Here is a 12,163-nt window from a genome sequence, read left to right on the forward strand (position 1 = left end):
TCAAAACTTATAAAGTATTCGAAATCTCTCTTGTATATTTATCAAAGCATATCTTTCGCTCTCTTTTCTCTTCTTTCCGTACCTTTGCCCTCTCGAAATTCGAGTAGGGGTCCGCCGCGCCGTGACGGGCGGCTATGAAATCGCATTTCGCTCGCCGAGCTTCCGAGGAGAGTGAGAGAGAGAGTAATGGATCGAAATTTCAAAAGATGCATCCTCGAAAACGACAATTAGATTCGCTCGTTTACACGCGCGCGGCTCTTTGAGCCCGCACACTCCCCGCGAAAGATCGTTTCAATGCATTTTCTCTCTCGCTCCCTGCACACACGCGTATATATATAAACGCGTTATCTCGCCGTAGTGAGTGAGAGAGAAAAAAGCCCAGTGCTTATAGAGCCTTCGATGGAATTAAAAAAAAAAGATAGAAGAGGAGAAGAGGTACCTAACCGAAAGTTTTATCGAAAGAGCATCGCGTACCGTACTGTAGTGTGCTGTACGGGCTTTCGCTTTCGATTCCAATTAACGTCCTTTCAGCGCGCGATCTCGTGCACGCGGCAACGTTTACCTATACTGTGTATGTGTGTATGTGTGTGTACGTATATATATGTACGCATCGCGTACACGTCGCGCTTGCTAACACTCGAAAAGGGATCCGTACATAGGGAACTAAACGTAGAGAGAGAGAGAGAGAGTTTCTCTCTCTCTCTCGCCGACGGCGGGGGAGTCGAAGAATTTAAAGGGCCAGACACGACTGCAAGAGTGAGAGAGAGAGAAACTAAAACGCGTACACATACACGTACACTCTGATTATATATACGTATGCGTGAAACGCGGGGAGGGTTGGAAAGAAAAGCAGCTAGCAGCAGCCTAGAGTAGTAGTATGGCAGCGCCGCGCAGGGCGGATAATCTCGCGTGCGCGCGTCAAGCTCCAAAAGCTATATGTATATGCGCGCCCGCGCGCCGCGATCGTAAATTTCGCCGGTGCGTCCTGTGGGAGAGACAGGGAGAATATAGTTTCTGGTCTGATGTGCCCTTGGTGTGTATGTATGTATACTATATGTGTATGCGAGCGCGCCGACGTTCGCGCGCGCACAGAGAATGATGGGCCTAGAACGTTGACCCTCGCTCGCGCAGCAGGTATATGCCTTTCGTGTAGTTATAGAACGCGCGTATATGCACGCGTGCCGCGTATGGCTCGTTATAATGGTAAAAGTTTGGGAAAATTATGAGACTGCGTCAGGGTTTGCGGGACTCTCGATCTGCAGCTGCCATATTTGCATGCGATATATATGTGTTACGTAATAATGACAATTTGCACGCGAATTTTGAGAATATCCTCGTTATCGCGTATTCTTGCCGTAACTTCATAGCCTAACGAAAAGTTTTAAAAATAAAAAAATAAATCTTTTTTTCTTACTCCTCGAGTCCCGACGTTGTCTTATAATTTTTTCAAATATCAAAGACTCCCCGCCATCTCTACGTTATAACATGACACATTACGTTACTATAATAATAATGTAATACAGGTACATATATCTGGCGAGAAGGGCCATGACGTATAGTAGTAGGCTTGAAATGAAAAATTCACTCTGTGAGCGCGCCCGAGAGCCGGTCGCGTAGTAGTAGTAGGCGCGCTTAATTAAAAGAAATAGAAGTAAAACGCGACGCGCTCCGCAAGCTCCGACGGCGGAGTACACGTATAGTCTAGTAGTAGTTTTGCGTCGATAAAATGCCCCGGCCGTGTCTCGCTCGTTCGCGTTTATATCTCCTAGACCGCTCGCAAACGCGTAGAGAGAGCCCCGACGTCGAGAGAGAGAGGAAGATAGCGAGGCAGTTTCGGGACTCGAGCTTCGTTGGAAAAGCGAAGCAGCAGCGGTACTCGATTATATATAGCACCATAGTCCGAGGCATTCCCAAGGCGTCCGTATGTACTTTATCTCTCGCGCGCCACCGGTCCTTTACCTTTCCACCGTACTCCTTGCTGCCTCGTCGTCGACTTTTCCTTTTCCTTTCGGGGCTCGAGCCTCTGCGCCTCTCGCTTTTTCCTTTTCCAGCTCTTCCCTCCTTGTATAGTAGCCCTTCGGTACGCTTTTATTCCTTATCTTCACCTTGTCTCGGAGGCCTAAATGCCTTTTTAATTCACCACTACCACCACCATCGTCGTCGTCGTCATCATTATTATTATCCACGCGTATTATATACATGACAATATACTTATACGTACACGTAATTGTTATCGTTATCGTCTCTGCTGCGCAGGAATCAGTATGTCTATGGGCGGCAGCCTGATGGGCTACAACGAGAACAACAACGACATGATGGCGAGCCAAGCTAAAGCGGCCAAGAACAAGGGCCTGAAACCGCTGCTGCCCGTGGCGACTAGCGTCAACGCTGCCGGCATCACCAGCACCACCGCGGCCGCGTCGTCCCTCGCCAACGGCAACGCCGCCGGGGCCCGTAGCGCCCGCACCCGGGCCAAGGCTCGCGCCGACGCCTCGGCGGCCCACGCCGCCGCGCAGAGGAAGAGAAACAGCGGCGGTGGCTGCGGTCGGGGCCACGTCAACAGTCTCTGGTCCGTCTGGTACGGCATCATCGCCGTGGTCTTTCAGTCTTACATAGCCTACAGATGCACCAAGCGATTCATCGGTGAGTTTTTTGATTTGCTTATAGTACGTTTACTACTAAACGTACGCGAGTTTTCATAAGCACGCCCCGAAATTCACGTAATCGATTATATCGTTTGTTATGATTCGTCTTTGTGCATACACCAGTATTGTTATTGTCGTTTGATAGCTCTGAGCCACCTTTTCACTCGCGTCATCACTTTTCAAATAAAAAGAGGCAACACTTTGGAAAAAGATTATACTACTTCTCTGCGCTCTCACGACTAGTATATTGGATCAATTATGAAATCTAAGAAATTTACAAATATATAGCCAGGTGCTTTTTGGGAATTCGATACAGCTATTGGTGACGACAAAATCGCCATTATTAGATTCATTTCTTAACACAAGCATAAACAATAATGTAATAAAATTCTAATTTATATTTTTGTTGTAATTGCCATCTTCTTTAAAACGTGTAAAAAATTAGAAAAAACTACATGAAAATTAATGTAAATGAAAAAAGAATTGAATTTTAAGTACGCGAAGGAAAAATACTTCCTCCACTCTTTCATCAATTTCGATGTGAATATTTTCAACACCGAAGTACAATAGTTTTTGCACGTCTACGTCCATAAACTCGATAGATCGCGACAGTCGATATCGGTAGGAGCGCGCGAGAAAATATTTATCTCGAATACGACGGTTATGACACTTTTTTTTCTTTTCCTTTTCCCACACAGCTTACCTGTCACTGCCATGGCCGGCGGACGCGCCACCGCCGAAGATCGAGCTGTACGCCTGTCTGGCGCTAGCCGGGGCGGGTGTCCTCATGCTGCCGATCCTGCTCGCCGCGGCCTTCCTCAAGCTCGGCAATCTGGCCAACGACGGCATCAAGCTGGGCAAGCATCTGACCACCTGCACGAGGGATCCGCCCGCGACCCTCATCAACGCCGGCGCCGATAGCGGTGAGTAATTGTGTTTCTTTTTTCTTTTGACGTATTGCGAGCGCTCAAAATTTGACAAAATTAATTTTTTTGTCCCTTTCAGGAGTAGCCAGCAGCTTGTGGAGACACGGGGGTCCGACTTCGGCTTTCATACATCTCTGCACGGCCATGTGCTTCCTGCTGCCGTCCTTGCTCATGGAGGCCCGTCTCATACACGCTGGATTCCTGCCAAAAGGTAATCATTTTCTTTTTCTCCATTCACCCTCTCTCCTCTCCGTGACATTTTTCTTTTATCTGCTCTGGGTATATATATACGCGCGCGGCGCACACACACTGCACAGTGTAAGGTACGAATAAAGCGTCTGCCTCGAGAATGCCGCAGCCTTGATTTAGCGCTTTCACTCGTGCTTATACATACACACATGCACGCGAGTAAAATGCCTCCTTCGCTCGGCCGAGCTTGCGCGAGCATAAATTGGCACAATAACATTCTCTCTCTGAGCGATGCCTGACTGCTCGCTCGCTCGCATCTTGGTAAACTATCTTATGTATAGTCGAAAGTCGAAGTTGACGTTGAATGCAGCAGCAGCAGCTCCTCGACGCGACTCCATTAGCCAAGTCTCGTGTACGTATATACGAACAGCCATAAGCGTTACAACGCTGTGTTCGTGTGTTTATTCGAGTAAAGAGCAGCAGCAGCAACTCGAAACACGCCGCCATACAGCGCTACAAATGTAGGAGAGTTGCTTATCTTCGCACTGATTACGGGGCTTCCCCCGTCTGTCCCCCTCCGTCGCGTCGCGTCGTGTCTGCCGCGCTATCATGAATGTTGCTGATTATATCCTCGCAGCAGCACACCTGCCCTTTCATATATGAGCGCGTGTATTAATATTCACAATAGTTCAGGTACGCCAGAGCTCATTAATGTATACGTAATACGCGATACACAACAGAGGTAGCTCGAGGTTCGTATTCGCTCGCTCGCGTTATTCGTGTAATATTCGTAATATAAAATTTCACGTCGTAATGTGCGCGAAAGCTTCGCACGCGTCATCTAGCTTGCGGTTCGTGTTGTACATGTATTATAATACTATCGAGCTATGTAAATAAATTTATTAAATTATCGTATAGCTGCTGATCGCAGTAGACGAGCTCTGCGATGTGTGCCGCAGTGCAACAGCCTCTGCGAACTCGCCCGCACGTTGAAAATTGAATTTTCAGAGACCCCGGGACACGACGCGACGAGTTCACCTGCAGTAAACTACACACACGCGCGCGCGCAGGTATACGTACGCGCGACGTGGTTTTGTCGCATAATAAACGAATCTCGTGTGCAGCTCGCAGCAGTTGCGAGTGGTGGTGGTGGTGGTGGTAGTGTCGGCAAATGCGATTAACCGCACGCGCGGATATATTATCGATCGAATCCGGCTCTAAACGCGCAAAACTTATGTACGTATAGTAGTTCGTCTCGTGGTAATGGAGAGAATTTCATGCAAATCCATAAGGATCCGATATGCCGCGAGGATCAATCGTCCGTGAAAAACTATGTATATCGGTTTATTACAATTCGTTGTTATATAGAAACTCTCTCCATGCGTATCGCTATACGTGTAATATTGTATTTGCCTAATCACCGTGTGATCTATACGAACTGATATCGTAAGGGACTCGACTCTCGAAATACACGAGGGTAGTGGTATATGCGACGATGCTGCTGCTGATGACGATGATGACGCTGCAGTTATGCAAACTCGTGAGCTCTAATCTAGCTCGGTCGGTCCTTTGATTCATCTGGCCTAAGAGACATATAGTAGTTCGCAGTGTACGTGTGTACGTGTGTATAAATTACGGCTACGGATCGTTTGACCACTGACGTACGACGACGCCCTATGCTATGGATCTGACACGCATAATTTAATTCTATGCTTGTACGTATATATATACGCTGAGCGAAAAATGAAAAGAGCAAATGAGACGACGAGTGCGGCTACATATATAATAATGAATATTACCGTAGCGACCTTTTTTAAGAATATAGTCGGCTTAAAATAACAATTTCTCATCTCTCGCCGATCGTAATAATGCAGCATTGCCTTGTCCTGCGCTTATTATTATACGCATATATAGGTGCACTTAAGCCTAGGCTGCTGCTGCGCGGGACTTCTCAGGCAGTTAGCAGTAATTGTGCTCAGGATAAGAAGAGAGCCCCAGCCGGGGGTAGGTATAGCAAAGAGGAGAAGGAGGTGGAGGAGGAGGAGGAGGATGGAAAGAACGAGAGACTAGAGAGAAAGAGAAAAGAGCTCGACGTCGAGCAATTGTCAAATCGTTTTGCAACGAAAAGAATAGGCGTCGTTGTCTTCTTCCTCTTTCTGCAGCATCGGCTCGACTACCACTACTACTAACAGCCGTTGCTTCTCTGATTGCTCGACAATTGAAGTAGTTTCTTTTTCCCCCGTGTGCAGCTCCGATGTTATTTAGCCCAACTATAGATACGTTTCTTGAAGCAGCAGCAGCAGAAGCTTGTACGCGAGCTCGGGCTTCTCTCCGTCGCATCCGATTGTCGCCTGCGAGTATTTAATATTGTATATAACAAAAAAGCTCACGACGATGGCTTTTTCATGCTGTATGCTTGCGCTATTAAGGATCGAGCTTCGTTAAAAACCAAAGTATATGATCTTTTGACATATATCTAAAAGGATCCCGTAAAAATTGGATCGTATAATATCGAATATAGTCGAGTCTCATCATCTTTTGCGTCAATATATAATACAGTATACGGGTTATCCTCTTTTTTTCCTCTTCTCTGATTCAATAGCACCTCGCTGGGACGACGCTGTTGCTGCGCCACCGTCCAATGGGTATCAAATATCCATAATCCTATTCATTGCTAAAATATATACATCTATATTCCAAGCCTCGCGCAAGAAGCAGCGACGAGATCCAATGTTCGCGCGCTACGCGCCGAGCGCAATAAAAGTCGAAATGGAGAGATACGACAGCAATATACGCGTGGTATAGTGTAGAGGCGAACTCGCGCGCAGTATTGGCTAGATCTCTTGGTCGTGATATGTTTGAGGAGAGAAAGAGAAAGAGAGAGAGAGAGAGATGAAGAAAACGAGGATAACATCGGACGAGCGAGCGAGAGAGAGGAAACGAGTGTTTCAACTGAATTAACCCCCTCCTTTTTATATACCATCTATACACGGGAACGTTATATAAGCTATATACGCGATGCGTCGAATTTTATTTAAAAAAAAGGAAGGAAGGAAAGGAGAAAGTACTGATTCGATTTTGAGAATGCTATACACGTGTAAGTATGGCTCAAAAGAAGTTGGGATAAGAGACTTAAGGTTTCATCCTTTTCGACTAAAGTAGATTATTGTATTATTTTTTTGCCCCGTTGTGGATACTTTTTACCTTATTTTTTTTTTTTTTTTTTGAAGTCGATGAATCCAAAAAGCGCGACGACGTGCTCACGCTTCGAAAGAATGTAATCCTCTGCGCCTCGACGGATGAAAAGGAGGAAAAAAAATATTATAACCGCATGCGTGTGCGTGTGTGTCACGGAAATCAAATATTGTTTTTATTATTAATAGCCTATAAAGAAGGTTAATGGTAATTAAAAGGAATCGAACTAACACTACCGTAGTGATCATTTAACATTATTACAGTTAGCAATCGTCATGTTACATATGTCTCTTATCAGCCAAAATAGAGATTTCATCAATAACATAATGCCTTTGTTCTGTGGTGTATCAATTTTTCTTCGTTTGTAAATCATCTTATTTTATTTAAGTTATTTCAAAATTTACCACAACAACTTATTTATAGAAACAATAACAATTTATTCAAATAATAAATAATAAAAATTTATTTATAGAAAACTCAATTCCAAAAATCATGTTATAACTCAGAAATTAAAGTTTTTCACTTGCAGATTTGAAAGTGACATCTAGCAATAGAACTTGAAAGTTCACAGAACTTTAGGATGATTCGTCCAAGATTCGTATTAGCTTATATTAAGACACATATTTATTTATTTTATTTATTTATTTAACCATCCTTCTTACTTTTTGTTAGAAAGGTATAAATATATGAGTACAATAACAACTGAAATATACATTTTCTGACTTGGTAACGAATAGAGTCAAACTTGAAGTTAAAAATATTTGACGATAATTGTGGAATAATTAGTATATTTTGCACCTAGGGAGTGAAAAACTGGCTACATAGGGGCAAATACAATTTTTCGTGAATCCCCCAGCCTAAAGTAACATTTTGGTTTTGCTCGGCGAGAGTAAAATGTTACTTTAGGTTGGGGTAGCACAAAAAAATATCTGTTCAAAATTCTTACAACAAATACCCAGCAAGCAATCACATCTGCAGCTATGAAATTTCGAGTACCAAGCAATGTAAACAAATCGAACTGTATACATCTTCCAAAGTATATCAATATTTAGTGAGCCAACAACGATATACATAGGACACCCGTCTAGCTGTATCTATAGATATATAAGCACAGCGCGCAGCGTAGCTTGCAACACCTGTATCAAGCGATGCCAGTGGAGTAGCTCAGAATACGGTCGGACACGCCCGGGAGACTATTTGCCGTACGCTTACATTATATCGAATGATGCCGTATATTCCTCGAGCTCGCTCGCGAGTGCCTTTTCATTTAATTTCTTCGCTCAAGTTATACACTGTACACACATTTCACGGACGCATGAAATTTACATGATGGAAAAACAGAGCTCGTAGCAGTAGGTACAATTGCGTTATGTACCGCATATATACTGCCGCGAAAACTCGAAAGCTCGAAAATTGCCGCGAACGATATTATATATTATACGGCGCGTGTGTATTCGCTTATATATATGTGTGTGTGTGTGTGTGTGTGTGTGTGTGTGCCGCGGCATTATTAATAGTCTTTCCGGGGCTGCACAGTCTTGACGCGCTTTTCGTCTCTCTCTCCTCGGAGTCTTGTGTTTCGCGCGACTCTGTTTCTCTCAAGGGAGAGGAAAGAGGTGTAGCAGAAGTAGCTTCGTAGCTGCAACATCCACTACTGCTCGCTCTAGTAGTGCGGCGGGCGCACCAGAACATAATTAGTCCTCGGGAAAATGCCGTGTGTTTTGGAGAGACACACAGCGCCTCCAGAACGCAGACTGCTTAATTGTTGGATCGCTCAATGCAGCAGCAGCAGCAGCAGCTACAGTACAGCCTTTTGCTCTCACTCACTCACTCTCCTATATGCAAATTATGTACGAGCGCTAAGCACTGCAATTATAACTTTGGCCCCGATGAATAATACATAGCGCGCGAGCGAGCGCGACACGGCTTTCAGCTGTGGTACATAACACACACACGCGTGCGTGAACATTTTTAATAACGGCCCTGTTGAAAAGCAGCGACGGATCCGCGTTTACGTGGATGGAGGGAGGAGGATCCGAAGAGAGAGAAAGAGCTGGAAAATAGCTGATACAGACGCAGCAGACCGTGCGACGGTACGTACGTAACGAGTAATTTGAATTGCCAACAAATAACAGGCATAGCTGTTCGGGTAATGATAGCGCGCTTTATTTTATTTTTATTTTTCCACTCCGCCCAAAATGTACAAATCCCGATTTAGTAGTACAATATATAGGAGAGCCGAGGGAAAAGTGGTTTATCCGCGCGCTGTATGCACGTTATAAAGCGCGCGCGCGGGCCAGGCATGAAGAGAGAGAGAGAGAGAGACGAAATAAGAGACACACGAAGGAAGAAGAAAAGAGGAGAAGCAAAAAAAAAGAAGGAAATGCCACGAGGAAGCCTATCTTTATATTCTCTCTCAACTCCGCCTAACCGAAAGTCTATACAAATGTTTCGCTGAGCCGGAAAATTGAATCGCGTGTCCAGTTCTTGAAAAAGTTTCGAGCGCTGCCTGCCTGCCGTATACGTATAGTATACCGTATAACAGTCGCCAGGCAGGTGTGTGTGTGCGGCTGCTGCAGTGCAAAAAGCAAAAGAAAGAATACACAATTCGTACACGAGTTGCCACTTTCTCTCTCTTGGCGCGCGCGTTATTGCGTCTCTGTACAGGTGCGTTGCAGTGATGTATACAATAAATACGTATAATATAAAGCTCGGGCAATTGTAACGGAGCTCGTCGTTCGCTGCTGCACAATATTTATATATCATAAAGCACATCGGCTACATTATGTGCATTCTGTCACGCTGTCATAATATATAAGCGAGCCGTGTATAGCAGTACGGCCCCGCGCGACTTTTAATATCGTTTTTCACTTTTATCGCGCTTGCACGAGTCGCTCCGCGCGCGACTTGCTCTTTTTTTTTCTTTTCGTCATTATATTATTTTATTTTTCATCCATAAACTCGAGGAGGGGGCGCGAAAGGTGAGCGCGCGAGCGAAGACTTTTTTTATCTTATGTATTATATGGATGTAATATACTTATATGCATGAATATATAGAACCGCAAAAGTCATTTGCGCGAGAGGTCGCGAGCAGTAGCAGCTGCAGCAGCCGCGTATATTTATATCGATCGATGCAGAAAACAATTCTGCGCCGCGCGCATCGCAGAAGCTGCTTTTTCTCTCTAGCTACCTCTCATTGTCGAGAGAGAGAGAATGAGAGATGCGCACCTCGCGTATTCCAAGATTTTTTTTTTGCTTTTTCCAAACCCCGGGAAAGAAGCGAGGTATAGGTAGGCACGAGACAGCTGTAGCTGCACATTGCACATTTCCCTCGGCTGCGCATAGCAGCAGCAGCAGCAGCAGCTCTCGCACAAAAAAAAAAAGAAAAAAACGCGTTTCGCACGCGCGATACTTGGCCTACATTCTCTTCCTTCGGTTTTTCCTTTTAACTCGTTGTTTTCGAGCTACATATATATATGCTGTACGCGAAAAAAAGAGAGATGAGAGAGAGAGAGAATAAAAGAAGAGCAATTTCGCCGGGGCTCTAGGCCTCGCTCTCTTTTTTATACGCTCTTTTGCCGCGCGCGGAGCGGCGGAATACTTCTACGCGTGTATATACGCGCGCGGATGCTTTGTCGTAGTGGTGGTAGTAGTAGTGCACAGAGCTGCAATACTGCAGCCACCGCTGCCGCCGAGAGCCTACTTTCTTCTACTTTTCTCTGCATGTGCGTGCGCGGAGTCGTAGAGGCAGCAGCAGCAGCATGCCGGAAAATAGAAAAAGAGAATGTCTGCAGCAGCGGCAGCAGAGGCGCACACTGCCTACCTACTTTTGTCTTTTTCCAGCTCTTTCTCTTCTCTATTTCTCTCACTCTCTCTCTTTCTTCTTGTATACCGGTGTAAGTAAATTAAGCAACCCACCGACTGCCTAGATGCAATGTAGTGGAGAGAGAGAAAGAGAGGAGCTTTTTCTCAACTGCCTTGCGGCTTTTTCAAAAGCGCCTATTGTCCTCGAGTGAACGAGCCCGAAGCGGCAAGCAGCCTTTTTCGCTCGGGCTTTTAATTCGGGCGAAAATCTCAACTCGGTCGTTGGCATGAAGCTTCCCTCTCTCTCATAAGCTCCTTCCGTTTTCATCGTAATTCGAGCGCGCAATGACGATGCGAGAGCGACGAGTAGTTTAGGCACGACGACAAATTTGACTAGACTCGATAATTTATAGGTGGTATACCTGGGCGGTGACTGACCCTCAAAGCTCTACGAACTGTGCGCGGCGCACGTGAACGCGAGGACTCGTCGCGCTAAATTGAGCACCCTCTACTCCTATTTCTCGATTATATGAGCTCGCACATTTTCCCTCTATATCCTATAGTATGTGCAACAAGCTCCGATGATAATTGTATATGCTGAAGAGCCTAGCTACTGCTGCTGCAGTGCACACAAGTAGCCGCGCGTCGATGAGTGGCAGTGCAGCAGCAGCAGCAGCAGCCGCATGGCCATTTCCGAATCGATAATCGTTTAATTGCTGGAAAAATTAAAGCCGTTATGCATATACGCGGCGCAGTCGAGCATTCGTTATATACATATTTGTGTACGCTGCAAGCACACACGCGCGCGCGCGCGCGCCTATAATATTAACACGCGTTTTCCACTTGATGGTGCGTTGACCTCCTCTTCCGGGCGCCGGGTGCCGCTGCTCGACCTGTAAATAACTTCTCTCGTATTTTTTTTTTTTTTTTTTTACAAACTAAACGGAAATTTTGAAAAGAGTAAAAAAAAAAGGAGGAAAATATTCGTATACTCGAGGCTGCTACAGCGTGGCGTTATATATTAGAGGTAGAGGAGCTGTACACGGTACTGTGTGCCGGTTATATTATGAGGAACGCGCTCGGCCAGACTCGCATGCGAAAACTCAACACACACGCGACGCGGCGCGCGAGACTCATTTCATATGTATATAAACGACGTCGCGGGCAGGGGAGAGCTGTGTGTATCAAGATACTTAAATATTAATGTTTAGCAAGCAAGCACAAGACTCTGTGGATGAGGAAGGAGGGGGGACGACACGTGGCGGAGAATAAAATCCCTATACTCTATATAGCAGCGCAAGCCATGCTGCTGTGCTGTGCTTTCTTATCAGGCGTTGCTTATCGCCGCGTATTGTATGTATAGGAAAGTTTCGGTCTGGGCGAAAACGATCGAGAGCGAGAGGA

At 45.5% G+C, this 12,163-nt stretch overlaps 1 protein-coding gene across 2 annotated transcripts in view; it reads left to right on the top strand.

The window, feature by feature from the left end:
• Positions 1-12,163, top strand: part of LOC106657176 (protein tincar) — a 114,606-nt gene that overhangs the window by 86,246 nt on the left and 16,197 nt on the right. For both annotated transcript variants that reach the window (XM_023462950.1, XM_023462951.1), the window contains exons 5-7: positions 2,257-2,643; positions 3,344-3,568; positions 3,651-3,782. In XM_023462950.1, coding sequence (XP_023318718.1) covers positions 2,265-2,643; positions 3,344-3,568; positions 3,651-3,782 — 736 coding nt within the window. In that variant the 5' untranslated portion in view covers positions 2,257-2,264. The remainder of the gene's footprint in view (positions 1-2,256; positions 2,644-3,343; positions 3,569-3,650; positions 3,783-12,163) is intronic.

Source organism: Trichogramma pretiosum, unplaced genomic scaffold, assembly GCF_000599845.2.
Source record: "Trichogramma pretiosum strain Unisexual culture from Peru unplaced genomic scaffold, Tpre_2.0 scaffold14, whole genome shotgun sequence".
In the NCBI taxonomy this organism is placed as follows: domain Eukaryota; kingdom Metazoa; phylum Arthropoda; class Insecta; order Hymenoptera; family Trichogrammatidae; genus Trichogramma; species Trichogramma pretiosum.